General features: G+C 36.1%; 1 protein-coding gene across 8 annotated transcripts in view; it reads right to left on the bottom strand.

The window, feature by feature from the left end:
• Positions 1 to 254: 254 nt before the first annotated feature.
• Positions 255 to 18,552, bottom strand: part of METTL15 (methyltransferase 15, mitochondrial 12S rRNA N4-cytidine) — a 206,712-nt gene continuing 188,414 nt past the window's right edge. For all 8 annotated transcript variants that reach the window (XM_070472972.1, XM_070472971.1, XM_070472975.1 and 5 more), the window contains one exon: positions 255 to 2,638. In XM_070472972.1, coding sequence (XP_070329073.1) covers positions 2,193 to 2,638 — 446 coding nt within the window. In that variant the 3' untranslated portion in view covers positions 255 to 2,192. The remainder of the gene's footprint in view (positions 2,639 to 18,552) is intronic.

Raw genomic sequence — 18,552 nt, 5'->3', positions numbered from 1 at the left:
TATTACTGTCTTTCCCTGAAATTAACCTAGAAATTTCAAAGATTACATAATAACCAACATATAATTGTCAAAACGAAATGAACATACAAAATTGGAGTATCAACTAAAAATTGTATGTAGTTATTAAATTTCATTTCTTAATGAGCAATTATTAAAACTGTTAAGAATTGATGTCCTACACAATGGGATCTATGTTATATAAAATGACTGGCAGAAGCAGTCAATAGAAAGATTCAGAAATGCAAAACAATTGCTTGTTTTATATAATTTATATTTTATTGGAAAAGCAATGTACATTCATTTTAATAATCTGATTTTCTATATGTACTGTATAAATTCCCCAAAACCATTCTCCAGTGTTAATTATTTGAAACTCATTCATGTATTTGATTATTCATCCTACAACTAAGACTAAGAGGAAGGCAAGAATGATTGTCGCAAACAGCCTAATTAAAAAAAATAGACAATGTGTTTTTACACTATAATATTTTGAAGCCGATTTTGTGTTTATTGAAGCAGGATTTTTTTCATGCATATTATTCAAGATTTTTTTTGGGGGGGAGGGGTCAGAGTACTAGTCTCTTAAAGGTGCCATAATAAACTACCACAGATTGGACAGCAGAAGACAGCAGAAATCTATTCTCTAACTGTTCTGGAGGTTGGAAGTCTGAAACCAAGGTTTCAGCAGTTATTAATACCTACTAAAGTTCCTGAGGGAGAATCTACTTCATGCTTCTCTCTTAGCTTCTTATGGTTGCCAGCAATTCTTGGTGTTCCCTGGCTTGTAGATACCTCACTTCAGTCTCTGCTTTTGTCTTCATGTGGCATTCTCCCTTGTGTCTCTGTCTTTCTTCTCTTCTTATAAGGACACAGATATATGGGGTTAAAGGATACATGCCCATGTATCCTTTGACTCTTATTCATTCTTTGAGTCATAAATCAAATACCATGTTGTCAGACCTGGTTTCCTTTAGTAGATGAAATCCCTATTGGATGTATTTATGGTACTGACTAAACACAGCACAGCACAGCATACTACTTCTATACAGCCCTTACCACTTTGTCAATTTTATATTAATTTTTGTGATTAGTTAATTACCATCGCTCTTCTTTGCTAGACTATAATCTCCACAGGACTGGTACTTTGGGCTATGTATATTTTACTCACCTTTGTTTCTCTATTTCAGTACTTGCATCATAACTGAATAAATCAGAAATGCATACTTATGTATAAAAAGTTATGTGAATTATGAATTAATTTTAACTATAATTTATTAAAGAATCCTCTACCATGTGAACTCTTGAGAAAACATTTTACACTTAGTTATTATTTGTAAATAAGAAAATTAAGAGCACACAGATTTTAGTATCTGGAATAGATGATAAACTTTTCCATTTCAATAGGCTTTGACTATTTTGAATAGCTCAGTTTAAAAATGCAGAATTCAAATGATAAGAGATTTCACTATTTATCAAAAGCATTCTGGGCTATTACTATAATAAATACAACTGAATTCAAATATAAGTTTTATGAAACATCCTCTGTGAAGGCTATTAGAGCAATTCTATATTTTTAGTTTGCAATATATGAAAACATGGCACATATCATATGGAAAAATCTCTTTAAAACAATGAACACTATAATTCAGTATTTATCAGTGTAATGCATTTTTAAAATGGTAATACCTGTATTTGAGAACGCTGTTTCCAAGAGAAAAATTAAAATAAATTCCATGATCATTATTAACTATTTGAAACATAGACAGTCTGTTGCAAATCTGAATATCTAAATTCAGAATCTGGGCATGCAGATATAATTAAAATCTCTCTTTTGACAACTTGATTTTACATACACATATTCTCCTCTTCTTCTTTTAAAAAATTTCCTGATTAAAGAAAATATTTAACCAGAATTTAACCATTTCAAAAGTCAAATATATTGCTAAGATAAACATATTTTTCCAGTTTTGAGGTACTGCTGCTCCTTGAATTGAGCTTTCTACATCATGCTAATATTTCTTACATTTTCTTTTTGAGGGGAAAAAAAAAAAAAAAGCTAGATACCCTCTAGATCTACACATATATAATTATATAGCTTTATATATCCCACACTTTCTTACATTAGGTTGTCCAGGAATGTCACATGAGAAACTGTGAGGAAAATCTTGAAGGATTAGATGATGAAAACGTTCTCATAATTTGATAGCTGCTCTAAGCTTGGCGGAGCGTGCTCTGGGGTTATCCTGTACATCTTTATCTTCTGGAGTAAGTACCTTCTTGTGCATCAGTTTCCACGTTAAAGAGGCCTTTCCTATAGAGACGTGTTTCTTGTTTTCCTGATCTGAATCCAACTGTGATTTTTGTATCACTTTCTGTCTAGCACTTAGGTTAAACCTTTCTGTCATGCTTATCCCAAGCAGGAATCGTTTGATGATGCGATCCTCCAGTGAATGGAAGGAGAGGGCAACGAGGTGACCACCAGGTCTCAGAAACTTCTGAGCTGTCTCCAGTCCTGTGTAAAGTTCATTGAGCTCATTGTTCACAAATATGCGAAAAGCTTGAAAAGTCTTTGTAGCAATATGGGTAGATCGCTGTAGCAAATCTTTTCGCGCATAAAGAGCAGAGGGAGGAAATGCACCTACAGACAGATTTTGTAAAAACAGGAAAAGAGGACAAATGGGTCACATTAATATTTTCCACTGTAAATTTACTGGGTTGTGTTTTATATATATTTAAGAAACCGTTTCCTTAGAAAATTGTGTCATTTCATCCATATTTCTCCATTTTCTTTCCAAGCATTCCATCAAAGTTTAAAACTATTGTGTCAGTAACATCTTTCAGAACTCTTAAGGCTAACTGGAGTCAAATAAGAATAGAGAAAGACAAAAGGTTGAACAAATATTTGATGAAATAATAATGAAAAACTTGATAACTTTGATGAAAAGTGTTAACTCTCAGCTAAAAAAGTTCAGTTATCTCAAATAGAATAAACACAGAAAACTGCACGTAGACACATCATAATAAAACTACTACAAGCTGAAGATAGTAAGAAAAACTTTGAATAAAACAACAACAAAAAAATACTGGAATAAAACTCAAATTGTTGAGGAAAAAAAAAAGCTATCTTCCAAGAAAGCTATTTTAAAACCATTTTTCAAAATTAAAGGTTCAAAGACATTTCAAATTAATTTTAAAAATGAGAGAGTTCATTGCTAATAGCTTTAAATTCAAGAAATGCAAAAGCCAATACTTCAGTCTGAAATAAAATAACATCAGGTGATAACCTGGATAGAGAGAAGACAATAAAAATATGAGTGATATATGAAGATAAGAAATATGTTTAATTTCTCACAAGACAGGACTATCTTTCCATCATTCTTAATTTCCTTAAAAGTCAGGACTCTAAGTAAAATTATAACAATATTCTCAGGTTTATAATATAAAGATATACTGTACATGACAGTAGCACAAAGGATGAGAGTGCATAAATGAAACTATACTATTACAAGGTTCTTGTATTTTACGGGAATTTAAAGTTGCATACTGTGGTCTCTAAAATACTCAATAAAAACAATGCAAAGAAATAAAGCCAATAAATTGAGAATAAAAATTATCCACAACATATTTTAACATAAAAGAAGGGAGAAAAACAGGAAAATAAAAATGAGGCAAAGAGAAAACAAATAGGAAAAATGTAAGACAATATATCCAAATATAAAAATAATCACATTAAATATAAATGTACTAAACATCAGTAAAAATGTAGAGACTATGTTACTGAGAACTAGCAAGACCTAACTATACAGTGTCATTGTCAAGATCTAATTATACATCATACCTAATTAATTACATAATTATACATTATAGAAAAGTACATTAAATTTAAAAATACAAATAAAAATAAGCAAATAACTAGAAAGCATATCATGTAGAGAGTAATCATAAGCCCCGAGAGACCACAGAACCATTAGACAAACAGGCTTCTAAAGCGGAGAACTGCTGTGCTGTGCTTAGCTGCTCAGTTGTGTCTGGGCATGAAGGACACTAGGCTGTGTCACTAGTCTGACCCTTGGTGACCCCATGGAATGCAGCCCACCAGGCTCCTCTGTCTATGGAATTCTCCAGGCAAGAATACTGGGGTGGGTTGCCATGCCCTCCTCCAGGGGATCTTCCCAACCCAAGGATCAAACCCAAGTCTCCCGCATTGCAGGCAGATTCTTTACCATCTGAGCCACCAGGCAGAATTGCTAGACCCCAAAATAAACATTTCCTATAGAAAAAATAATCCAGGCAGCAGGAAGATACAATTACAAAAGCATATGCACCAAATAACATAGTTTCAAAATTTTACACCTCTCAGAAAAATAACCCACATCAAGTTAATTTTGACCAAACATCAAGTTAATTCAATGCAGAAAGAACAGATTTTCAATGAAAGTGATTGTATGTACAAAATAAAATGAACTTCAACCCTTACACCTCACCATACACAAAACTTAATTCAAAATGGATCATGAACCTAACAGCAAATACTAAAACCATAAAATATACATCTGACAAAACTCTTATTCACAAAACTCTTATTCACTCTTATTCATATAAGGGAATCTCACAACTTAATAATAGTACACATTTTAGTAATCTGTAACTCTGGTAATAAAGTGCATTAAGACACATATGATTAATCATTTTAGGAAACTGGATTAGAGAGGGGACAAATAATATTTTATATGTATCTCACAGCTGAGAACCTGGCCATCTGACGTTAACCAAATCAATGTTATATGTTCACTTTCCCTCAACAAAATCTACTTCATTGAAAGGCTAGAAAACATTTGACACTAGGGAATTTATCTTCCAACAACCAAGTCTCTCAGAAACAAAAGTCAAAGTTGAAGAGGGAGTTCAACTTCTTTCCCTTTGATATTCAATTTCTCCATTTTCCAGGGAAAGAGTTTTAGTCACTGGGCAATGTGTTTCAAAACATTCTAAGGATCTGAACAAACATGCATGATTTAGAACTTGAACTTAGAGAATGCTTCAGGAAGGCTGCATTCCTGAAGACCTTAAGTGATTCAAACCTTGCCTAATTCAACACTAATTTTTTCAAAGGGGAAATGTAATACAAAATATGTTTTAATGTACATGGATTTTAATGTAAAATAGGAGGCAACCATTCATGGCACACATGGATCAATAAATACTGTAGGATATTTCTGCTTTAAGGCTTAAGGTTTTGTTTTTTTTTTATTGGCATCTCTAATATTTTGTAGAAATTAAACTATGGCTCAACATGGTAACTGCTTAGCTTTCCCTGTATTTTATCACATTTTAAAGATATATATTTGAGGATGTGCTTTTTTAACACAGCCCACTAAATTAACCATGCCTAGATATGTGTGAACTAAGTATATGAAATTATAGAAAAGGAGAAAGCTTAATACTTTGTTGATATTATCATTAGATATATTTTTGAAAGCTAATAAAAATAGGAAATGCTAAAATAATGAAGTAATGTCTGAAATCTCCATGAAAGTGAAAATGAAAGTCGTTCAGTCATATCTGAATCTTTGAATTCTCCAGGCCAGAATATTGGAATGGGTAGCCTATCCTTTCTCCAGGGAATCTTCCTGACCCAGGAATCAAACCGGGGTCTCCTGCATTGCAGGCGGATTCCTTACCAACTGAATGATGACAGAAGCCCCAAAGCTCCATAGAAGTTCTATATAAACAGCATTGGTTCATTTGATATGAAAAAATATGGTAGGCATTTTTGTTTATCAGCTAAAATGGCATCTTCCTGTATCATAATTATAGTTTACAATTCATGTAGCCAGCTAGATATAGAACTACGAGATTCCTAATTATTTTAATTGAAGAAATCTGTTTTTATTTCAAAGTATTCAGATAAAGTGACTTTATTAATATTTTATATTATGCAACCTCAAGTTTATATAATTCATGTTCACATTAAGTGCATTCACCCTACATATGAATCTGGAGCTCACAAATTAACACCAATGTAACCAGATAAGCTTGTCTTTATAAGGTCTAATTAGGCCTTGTCAATATCAGATCAAGGAGAAAGAAAATAAGAGCTTTCATTTATATTTAGGAATGGATGATCCTGAAGATAACAGGATAACTAGATTTCATGAAGCTTTCCTTCTGGCATTTACTTCTGCATAGGGAATTCTAACCTGGACTAATGTCCACTGGGTTTCCTGAGAAGGATTTCTAGGAGTGGTCCTGTCAGCCTCCCCAAGTTGCATTTTTAGGGAGAAGACAAGGGACTGCAATGGGCAATGTGTGGTCTTGTGGAGCTTTTTAGTGCTGCTCTGGGGATCAAAGACACTATATCCTCTCTCCCTTTATACTGGAGCTTTTGTGTCTGTAATTATGGGAAGAGAGGCTGATATGCAGATTGTGTAAAATGAAATAAAAACGAAACAAAAGTGTATAAAATACCATATGGTAACAGAAATTAGAACAGTAAAAACAAAACATCAACTGTTAATGTTACAAACAGACAGAAATATAAGAAAAGACAATCCTACTAACAAGAATTAAACAAGGTTCTTTGTCTGAATTGGAAAGTGTAAAGACAACAAATAAATGTCCTGTGCTTCTGAGGTAGCAAAAAGTGATTTCCTTGCGAGAGTCACTAGTCAGAGAGCAACTCTGCTACAGAGTCCTCTTAAGTATGCAAAGACTAGGTAGGAACAGTTGCCTACAAATAATCAGAAAAAGATTCAAAAACTATGTTAGAACCAAGGCCTACCTATGAGCTGGACTGTAATTTAGGCCATAGGAAGAAAAATATTAGCGATACCTGCTCCCTAACTCTGAGGAGCTGGCTGTTTTGCAATTCTTCTTCACTGCTTTCTCATCTCCCATATCCTGTTATCAGAAATAGAAACTGGTCTCTTTGTTTTTCCATTTCCTGAGTTTAATCACAGAGTCTTGTATGGCTAATTCATTTGATTAAGGCATAGAGCAGGTAAGACAGAAAATATGGACTCAAGCACAATCTGGGTCATTTGGTTTGGTACTGAGAAAAAATCTCCTTTTTCTATTTTATAGCCCATCAATGGATTCACTTAACACCAAGCCAATGTATGTTAGTTCTAAATTGGAAGAGGTGTGCTTACCCTTCGTGTAGCATTTATCGCACTACTATAATTACTAGTTTACTTGTCTGTCTTATTCGACTCCAATCTCCTTGTGAACAGGAATTATTTCATGTTAACTCCTATATTCCTCCTGCTCAATAGGGACACTTCTGATTGTTAATCCTGACTGTACGTCAGAGTCACCTGTGGAGCTTTTGAAAAAATAAAGATGCCTGGCTGAAGTCCACATCAATTGAATCAGTTTCAGGGGTTTATTACACAGGAATCAGTACTTTAAAAAAGATTCAAAGAGGATTCTGATTTGCAGCCAAGATTAAAAACTACTGCAGTAAACACTCGGTAAAAGTTTGTTAAAAAGATAATGAATGGATAATGAACAATAAATATGGGCAAATGAATAAAAATCCAGGACCATAACTACAAACAGTTTTATTCACATCACTGGATGAATATACAAAGAGTATAATATTCAGTCATATCAATAAGTGACTAAATAAAGAACATAATATTCCTAGAGAAAACATTATGAATAGAATTTTAATAATGTCATGAAACAAATCCTATTCTATATCCTACTTTTTGGCCAAATGTGATTGTGGGTACTAAATTATGATTTTAACGGAACAACTCAACTCTTACATTTGCTAAAAATTTCATTGTCTCAATACACCTCATGCATGTATTTAATGATATCTGATACAGACTGGGAATGTCCTTAATACTATTTGCACATGCAGTGTATCACTTGCAAATAATTTGAAACTGAGGCCCTGCAAACATGAAAATCTTTATTATCTGAAATAAGCAACTGTGCAAAGTGAACTTTATTTTTGCATATTTTCTTTTACAGATTAATATAAGACATGAGAATATCTTGGTAAGATTTGCAAATCTACTTAAAAATTTTCATTCAACTCTTCCATAGTTTAAGTTCAAGACTTCCCCCAAAGATTAATGCATAATATTATTGAGATTTTAAGTTAACTTTATTTCACTTAACATCTTTGAAATCCTAAACCACAAGTTCTCTCAGTTTTTCAAAAGAGCATAACTGTTTTCCTCCTAATACTTTAAAATAGCAAAATTATGTCAGAAAAAAAACAGACTACAAAAGGAAATTAAAAGCTAATATACATTCAATACCAAGTTCCAGATGTTCAACCTGGATTTAGAAAAGGCACAGGAACCAGAGATCAAATTTGGATCATCAAAAAAGCAAGAGAGCTCCAGAAAAACTTCTGTTTCTGCTTTATTGACTATGCCAAAGCCTTTGACTGTGTGGATCACAATAAACTCTGGAAAATTCTGAAAGAGATGAGAATTCCAGACCACCTGACCTGCCTCTTGAGAATTCTGTATGCACGTCAGGAAGCAACAGTTAGAACTAGACATGGAACAACAGACTGGTTCCAAATAGGAAAAAGAGTACGTCAAGGCTGTATATTGTCACCCTGCTTATATAACTTATATGCAGAGTACATCATGAGAAATGCTGGGCTGGATGAAGCACAAGCTGGAATCAAGATTGCCAGAAGAAACATCAGTAACCTCAGATATGCAGATGGTACTACCCTTATGGCAGAAAGCAAAGAACTAAAGAGCCTCTTGATGAAAGTGAAAGAGGAGAGTGAAAAAGTTGGCTTAAAGCTTAACATTCAGAAAACTAAGATCATGGCATCTGGTCCCATCACTTCATGGCAAATAGATGGGAAAACAGTGGAAACAGTGGCTGACTTTATATTGGGGGGCTCCAAAATCACTGAAGATGATGATTGCAGCCATGAAATGAAAAGATGCTTACTCCTTGGAAGAAAAGTTATGACCAACCTAGACAGCATATTAAAAAGGAGAGACATTACTTTGCCAACAAAGGGCCATCTAGTCAAGGCTATGGTTTTTCCAGTAGTCATGTATGAATGTGAGAGTTGGATTATAAAGAAAGCTGAGCAGTGAAGAATTGGTGCTTTTGAACTGTGGTGTTGGAGAAAAGACTCTTGAGGTTCCCTTAGACTGCAAGGAGATCTAACCAGTCCATCCTAAAGGAAATCAGTACTGAATATTCATTGGAAGGACTGATACGGAAGCTGAAACTCCAATACTTTGGCCTGATGGTGAAGAGCTGACTCATTTGAAAAGACCCTGAAGCTGGAAGGATTGAAGGCAGGAGGAGAAGGGGACGACAGAGGATGAGATGGTTGGATGGCATCACTGACTCAATGGACATGAGTTGGCGTAAACTCCGGGAGTTTGTGATGGACAGGGAGGCCTGGCGTGTTGCCGTCCATGGGGTCACAAAGAGTCGGACACAACTGTGTGACTGAACTCTATTAAACTGGATACTTTTTAAAAAATGTATATTTAAGAGTAAAGGAACATTAAATCCACTAAGGGATAATAAGTTCTAATTTCAGTATAACTTCTAGACACTATTTGGCACTTACATCTCTCATGGTAAAGTAGGGAAAATTCATACCATAAGAGATTGACCCTAGCTATTCAAGAAAATGGTTGAAGTGTTCTGCCTCATTAGAGGTACTTCATTCTCACATTCCAGATCAGGTTTGTTTGCAGTGGTATTTTAAATTCCTGACAGTTTCATATCCTTACTCTTTTCTTCTTCTCATATCAGCAACTTCTGGTGGCTTTTCATCTTTACCTGGAATGCATCCATAACCCCACCATTTCATACCAATTCCAGTGCCCTCACCCTAGTGCCAGCCAGCACCATGTTTTCCACACAGTTATCAGCAGATCTCTGGCATACAAAAATTCAATGTCCTTCCATGGTTCAACACTTTTAGGGTCTTTCTATCACATGAAATGGGAACTGAAGTTCTTACCATGGCCAAATGTCCCTATGTCATATACAACTTCTGCTTCTCACCACCCCCATTTTTCCAAACTCTGTACTCTTAACTAATTCATGGAGTGTTCCAGACTGGGTCCTTTGATCTGTACCAAGAATATCTGTCTGCCAACATATACCTGGATGGGTACCTCCCTAGTTTATTCAGGTCTCTAAAACATTGCAGCATTAGAAAAGAAGGAATATAGCACCTTGTCACTGGAGTCTCCTTATATGGTTTTATTATTTTTTTCAAAATATCAGGGATACATATTTGTTTACCATCTGTTTTCCTCCACTAGAATATATACTCAGTAAAAACAGAGACTTGCTTATTGCTATAAATCCTATATACCAAAAACAGTTAATAGATCGAAAGAATGGTTGAATTTACACTTGGAAATTATAAACACAGTCATTGTTAGAAAACAAAAACAAAAGCAAAAAATATATTATGTTGTATATGAAGTAAAATGTTAATGTCACTACTCAAATTCCATACAAGAAGCAATCAACAGGTATACTTTCTAACATTTTCTTAATACATATATGAACTTTGTATATAAATGTGTATATTTATAAAAAGAGAATGATCTATACAATATGTGTAAGTTTCCTTTTATCTGCCTTACTTTTAAAAATAATTTCAGTTGCCTAGACACATTATGGTCCATTTTGTCTGTTCATTTAACAAATGCTTGTACTGTCAAGAACAGTACCTAACTGGGAATGGTAATTAAGATAGAGGAAATCTCTACATGGTAGAGCTCAAATTGCCAGCACAGCAGGAATATTTGGGATGTTTTCTATTTTTACTATCACACACACAAAACAATGCTGCAGTAAACATGTGAGCGGCACATTCAAAAATTCCATATAGCAGAAAAACTACGAAGTAAAAAGGCACTCATGATCTGGGAAAAATACTTCTGTTCAGTTCAGTTCAGTTGCTCAGTCATGTCCAACTCTTTGCGACCCCCATGGACAGCAGTATGCCAGGCCTCCCTGTCCATCACCAACTCCCAGAGTTTATTCAAACTCATGTCCATCGAGTCAGTGATACCATCCAACCATCTCATCCTCTGTCATCCCTTCCTCCTCCTGCCCCCAATCCCTCCCAGCATCAGGGTCTTTTCCAATGAGTCAACTCTTCACATGAGGTGGCCAGAGTATTGGAATTTCAGCTTCAACATCAGTCCTTCCAATGAACACACAGAACTGATCTCCTTTCTGATGGACTGGTTGGATGTTCTTGCAGTCCAAGGGACTCTCAAGAGTCTTCTCCAACAACACAGTTCAAAAGCATCAATTCTTCAGTGCTCAGCTTGCTTTACAGCCAGTTCTAACATCCATACAAGACTACCGGAAAAACCATAGCCTTGACTAGATGGCCCTTTGTTGGCAAAGTAATGTCTCTCCTTTTTAATATGCTGTCTAGGTTGGTCATAACTTTTCTTCCAAGGAGTAAGCATCTTTTCATTTCATGGCTGCAATCACCATCTTCAGTGATTTTGGAGCCCCCCAAAATAAAGTCAGCCACTGTTTCCACTGTTTTCCCATATATTTGCCATGAAGTGATGGGACCAGATGCCATGATCTTAGTTTTCTGAATGTTAAGCTTTAAGCCAACTTTTTCACTCTCCTCTTTCACTTTCATCAAGAGGCTCTTTAGTTCTTTGCTTTCTGCCATAAGGGTAGTACCATCTGCATATCTGAGGTTACTGATGTTTCTTCTGGCAATCTTGATTCCAGCTTGTGCTTCATCCAGCCCAGCATTTCTCATGATGTACTCTGCATATAAGTTATATAAGCAGGGTGACAATATACAGCCTTGACGTACTCCTTTTCCTATTTGGAACCAGTCTGTTGTTCCATGTCTAGTTCTAACTGTTGCTTCCTGACGTGCATACAGAATTCTCAAGAGGCAGGTCAGGTGGTCTGGAATTCTCATCTCTTTCAGAATTTTCCAGAGTTTATTGTGATCCACACAGTCAAAGGCTTTGGCATAGTCAATAAAGCAGAAACAGAAGTTTTCCTGGAGCTCTCGCTTTTTTGATGATCCAGTGGATGTTGGCAATTTGCTATCTGGTTCTGCCTTTTCTAAATTCAGCTTGACCATCTGGAAGTTCACAGTTCACATATTGCTGAAGCCTAGCTTGGAGAATTTGAGCATTACTTTGCCAGCGTGTGAGATGAGTGAAAAATACTTGTAACTATGTGAGCTTGTGATAGTATGCCTGTAGAATCAGTGTTAGTTAGGTCAAAAACTGTTTATGTCTATCTAAATTTGAATAAATACTTCTAAATTTACTGTCTAAATATCAATAGATTATGTCAATTTACTTCTACCAGTAGTATTTGTGAGAGTCTGGCTCCCCACTTCCTCAATTAATACTAGAAACTATCACTTTTTGTAACCTTGACCAGTCTAATAGTAGACAATGATAGCTTATAGCTGTTTTAATTTGCATTTCTTTGGCTATTAGCAGAAGAAGGCATCTTCTCAAATCTAATGACCATTTGATTTTCACTATGAAGTCTGTGAACAAACTCTTAATGTGATGTTGCTTTTTTCTTTACTGATTTGGAAGAACTATTTATACAATAATGACATTAACCCTTTGGTTCTCTATTTAGTTGCAAAGAATGTTCCTGGATTGTGACCTTCTTTATAGTTTGTGGATTTTTTTATATAGACTTTTCTTCATGTCTTAAATTCTGTCAAGTTTAGGAAGGCTTTCCTTACTCCAAGATTATAGCTATAAACAACTGTGTTTTTCTGGTTTTCTTTCTTCATCTAAATATCTGATACACAAGAAGTTGAAAATTTATGTTTCGAGAGAACAGCATCGAAACATGTATATTATCTATAGTGAAACAGATCACCAGCCCAGGTTGGATGCATGAGAGAAGTGCTCGGGCCTGGTGTACTGGGAAGACCCAGAGGAATCGGGTGGAGAGGGAGGTGGGAGGGGGGATCAGGATGGGGAATACAGGTAACTCCATGGCTGATTCATGTCAATGTATGACAAAACCCACTACAATATGTAAAGTAATTAGCCTCCAACTAATAAAAATAAATGAAAAAAAAAAACAACAATTCTAAAGCAAAAAAAAAACAAAAAACTATATAGCTAACAGCCCTGAAATAGCATATTATTTCCCTACTAATTTGAAGTACTGATTTGATCAACTACTATATTTTTAGATACAAATAGATCTGCCTCTGGATTCTTAATTGTTTTGCACTGATGTATTTCTCTATTTTTCTGCTAATATCAGATTATTATTACTTTTCAAAATTTTCCAGGACATTGGGTTATCAGGTGGAGTAAGTCCCTCTTCCCCATGCCATTATCTTTCTTTTCAAAAATTTTTTGGGTATTTTCATTCATTATTCCAAATTAAATTTAGAAATAATAAAGCATATAATGATAAACACTTTGCTTGGAATTACAGTAAATTTCTAAACTGAATTGGATAAAATTTACATTATCATATTAAACAATCCATCTATGGAACATCGTATTTCCATTAATATTTTATATGTCCTTCATTAAAGTTAAATAGTTGTCTTTACCTAAGTCATGGCCAGTCTATTTGTAATTAGTGTGTTTACACATACACATTTTGATAATCCCTATGGAAAAGCATTAGAAATGATATTATATGAAGATGGCATGATGTGATAGAAATAGGGCTAAACTTGAGAAGGAAAAACTAGGTTCAGTGATCAGATATTTTACATTTTTATGACTGTTTGATGTGGGGCAATAACACAACTTCTGAGTTTGTTTCTCCATTAGAAGAGGAGATGATAACACTTCTCACAGCATTATCCTAAAAATCAAGTAAAGAAAATACTCAGGAGCACCTAGTGCATGGCAACCCACTCCAGTCCTCTTGCCTGGAAAATCCCACGGATGGAGGAGCCTGGTGGGCTGCAGTCCATGGGGTCGGTCGGGCACGACTGAGCGACTTCACTTTCACTTTTCACTTTCAAGCATTGGAGAAGGAAATGGCAATCCACTCCAGTGTTCTTGCCTGGAGAATCCCAGGGACGGGGGAGCCTGGTGGGCTGCCATCTATGGGGTCGCACAGAGTCAGACACAACTGAAGCGACTTAGCAGCAGCAGCAGTAACTTTATGAATGTGAAAGTGATTTCGCACATTTATTTATTCTTCTCAGTTGTAAAATGGAGTGATGAGAGGATTTGATATGTTAATTTGAAGTTCCAAACTAATTTTATTTTCATCCTGAACTAATAGCAGAGTAGGTGGGATAGAGGGCTGTTGAAAACCCCTGAAGCATCTGAGTAATGCTTATTGGATTTAGGCATTAGACTAAAACACTTGGCATTTGGAATGAAGTTAAAATTTTCCTTATGTAAAAATTAATGGTGCACTTCTAAGTTAACTTATATTATGGCATTCTAAGTGCATCATTTTTTCCCTCTGTTCTTTTTTTTATAACTGCCCTATTAATAGTTCTCATGGAACATTTTTATGTACAGGTTATCTACTTTCTTAAGCATAGTTCCTCAAAGATAAAGGAGAAGGTAGAGGAAGGGGAGAGGAAAGGAGTGGGAGGAGGACCTTGACTCTGATTTTTCAAACTGCTGTGCTGGGGAATAGTAATCTCATAAACTGTAGTATTTGCACCCCCAATCAAACACCAAGGTGTTTGTTGTCTCACAAGTCTAAGAAACCTAGCATGTTATACTCTTTTCTTGGAGATCCACAATACCCATTAGCATGGTAAAGCTCTGAAGGTAACCATATAACTTTGCTTACATAGGATGTCCAAACTTTTTGAAACAATTTTTAATTTATAATAACAACTATCTATTCCGTGGGCTTCCCTGGTGGCTCAGACGGTAAAGAATCTGCCTGCAATGTGGGAGACCAGGGTTCAATCCCTGGGTTGGGAAGATCTCCTGGAGGAGGGCATGGTAATCCACTCCAGTATTCTTGCCTGGAGAATTCTCATGAATGGAGGAGCCTCGCAGGCTACAGTCCATGGGGTCACAAAGAGTTGGACATGACTGAATGACTAAGCACATCTATTCCGCAGAACTCCTTTGCTGGGTAACACACTTGGGAAAATACTGAAAATAGGTTTTGTGTTAATTCTTTCTAAATATCTTAACTATGTTGTTAAATTCCTATAATAATTATGAGAGGTAAAAAATAAATATCCCTATTTCCATTTAAAGGTGAAAGACAAAGGAGTTATATGTATCTTTCCAAGTTCACAAGAATCAAATGAGAACTCAGGTTCTCATTTTAATAAGAAGTCCACTCCAACACTCCCTTTTTTGTAATACAGAATGAACCTAACTTGCCCAGAAGAAAGGCATAACATTTCTGGCTAGTTCATCTAAGAAACACATTCTGAAAAACCCAGATCAGCATTAATTCATCTAAAAAGAAAAATAAAACTGTTCAGTTCAGTCGCTCAGTCGTGTCCGACTCTTTGCGACCCCACGAACCGCAGCACACCAGGCTTCCCTGTCCATCACCAACTTCCGGAGTTTACCCAAACTCACGAACCCTCTTTACTTTATTATATATGTAATTTTTAAAATTTCTTTAAGATGTCTTGAGTTTTGAAGTGTGCCCAAAACAAGACAACAATTTTAAGACTGTATATAACTTAACCATCTCATCTCCTTTTTCCTGATAAGCCTTTAAGGAAGTTAAGATTAAATCACATGGTTTAGAGTGATTTCCAGAAGCTCTGATTCCATGTCTGGTGTTTTATATAACAACCTCATTTTCTGGGAGAAAATGAGTGTGGAATCTTTACTCGAAGGCTGAATAGCCTTTTACTGAGAGATGTTGTAATGGAACCCAAATCACTTTGCATCAAGTTGCAAGAGTTTGGCTTTCTCTCCACATTTCCCTTGGGGAGATGTGCATTGTCAAGACTAAAGACTGCGCATCTGGCAAAGGCAGCAACTGCCCTGGTTTCTTACCCTGGGAACGGTAATGAATACCTTTGGCTTTTGTCCTTTTTGTTCCATTGAAAATAATATATTGTTAGCTTAGGTTATTAGACTGTGCATTTGTCTCTTTTTCATCAGCTTTCTTGATAGCAGGTTTAAAAAAGAAACAGTTGCTACTGCTGCCATTATCAAAAGACTTTGGGGCAGGTACTGATTACACGTTTTTGATTAAGAATCTAGACTCATCCAATGCAGTACATACTGGGCTTTTCCTGACTCCCCAGCTAGGAAGGGGGACCTTTACAGTTGTTTTTATGTTTGAAAAACAAGTGCTTAAAATTTTTCAGCTAAGCAAAATGAGGGTGGACAAACTTGTGTATAATTAAGAATAAAGGGCTCAGGTGGCGAATATCTTGGGGAATTAAACCAAGATCCTTTAATTTTTTTTTTTTCTTTAAAGCTTCTTGAGAAATGGTGATAAGAGGCTGAAAGATTTTCCCATACATTTCTTATTATGCATTTCTTGTAAATACACAATTTTAGCAGTGACAAGGCAGTGCTCCTTGCTCTCATTCTCAGCCTAGACTGACCTTTTCCCTCTTCTTACAGTTTATGTCTGTGCATGTGCATGCTTAGTTGCTCAGTTGTGTCTGACTTTTTGCGACCCCACGGATTGTAGCCCATCAGGCTCCTCTGTCCATGGGATTTCTCAGGCAAGAATACTGGAATGGGTTGGCCATTTCCTTCTCCAGGGGATCTTTCTGACCCAGGGATCGAACCTGCATCTCCTGCATTGGCAAGTGGATTGTTTACACTGAGCCACCTGGGAAGCCCACAGCTTATGTCTGCTGCTGCTGCTGCTGCTAAGTCGCTTCAGTCGTGTCCGACTCTGTGTGACCCCATAGACGGCAGCCCACCAGGCTCCCCCGTCCCTGGGATTCTCCAGGCAAGAACATTGGAGTGGGTTGCCATTTCCTTCTCTGATGCATGAAAGGAAAAGTGAAAGTGAAGTCGCTCAGTCATGTCCGACTCTTAGGGACCCCATGGACTGCAGCCCACCAGGCTCCTCCGTCCATGGGATTTTCCAGGTGAGAGTACTGGAGTGGGGTGCCATTGCCTTCTCCGACAGCTTATGTCTACTCATCCTTAATACTCTCAAAAGTGCAATCTTCTTCAGAAAGTTTTTGCAGTGTCCTTTTAATACATATTTTTATCAAACTATTTACTACTCCATACTATTTACCTATTAACCCCTTCTAGGAAAGTCTGAAAACTTTTTGTATTTTCCTTATATCCCCAGGCTCAGGCCTAGGGCCTGGTGTATGATAGGTGGCAAAGGGGAAAACCCAGTAAATAAGAGAGGTTCTTCCAGTCCCAAAGATCAAGATGTACCAAAATGGTATGCTGAAGTTAGACATTCATAAAATCCCTGAAATCTTTGTAAGATGTTGTGTATACATGTAGATTTATGTGGAAATACTCCAGGGTTTCTATCAAAGGCTTAAATATACCAGTGACTCCAAAGTAGGCAAATTCTTGGTGAAAACATACTGAGGATACTGGGTTTTTAGCTTACAACTTACCACCTTTAATAATACCATCAAATAAGCCTTTGCATTTATCTAGTTTTAGTTTGTTACATTTTTCTTTAACTCCAGGAATATCACCACTTAGCACCACCAGAAGCGTTGTTAAAAATCCCCTTTACGCATGACAGCAGACGTTGGAAACTATAGCAGTGAATATTCAGTCTTCCTCTGACTCACAAGAAATTTCATATTAAAAGAGAAAACCTTGCTTAGTAACAGGCTGCACGACGTATAATAATAGAACACGATTTGTATGTGGAAGCGGTAAGATAGATTTCATTCATAAAAAACACCATGCTTCTGGCTAGATAAATGATTTGAGGTCCTAGAGAAAAATTTTCATTTTTAGTTCTGGGATACCCTTATGCTACTTACACTTTTTAAAATTTGATACATTCACATGCTCAAATGTATTGAGATTTTTAAGCTTGTGAATGAAATTAACAATGTGCTGTGGTTGTCAACGTGATGCATTGCAATTCCCACTGAGTGGTAGGGTTTAGAAATTAATTCAGCTCTTGCACCTGTTTGCCAGCATTCGTCTGTTGAATTTCCATCACATTTAATAAGTCTCTGTGACGCAACTCGTGTCCTTTTGCCTGGGCTCCTTTAATATAGTGTTAAATTCTCACTCATCTGAAATTTAAGTAATATTGCAAATTTGAAATTGTTAATTAAAATCTGTGAACCTCAGTGGTTCTGGATAAAACTGGCTTTATCCAGTGAGGTTCTCTTGAAACTTCTTCAGAGGCTCATCTAATCCCCAGCTCCTACTGGGTTAAGTCTGATGACAACATGATCTGACTATGGGTGGTGGAGTCTTACAAATCCTCATACAATTGGGAAAAACAGTTATAGGCTTGAACAAAAAAGGTAACAAGGAACATTACCCACTGAGATGAAATAAAAGAGATGGCTCAGAATTAGTTTAAAAGAATATCAATTGCTCGAGACGCAGACATAGAGAACAGACTTGTAGACACAGTAGGGGAAGGAGAGAGTGGGATGGATTGAGAGAGTGGCATGGAAACATATAC

The sequence above is a fragment of the Odocoileus virginianus genome, chromosome 10, assembly GCF_023699985.2.
Source record: "Odocoileus virginianus isolate 20LAN1187 ecotype Illinois chromosome 10, Ovbor_1.2, whole genome shotgun sequence".
NCBI classification, from domain to species: domain Eukaryota; kingdom Metazoa; phylum Chordata; class Mammalia; order Artiodactyla; family Cervidae; genus Odocoileus; species Odocoileus virginianus.
This window is presented reverse-complemented; position numbering and strand designations above follow the sequence as displayed.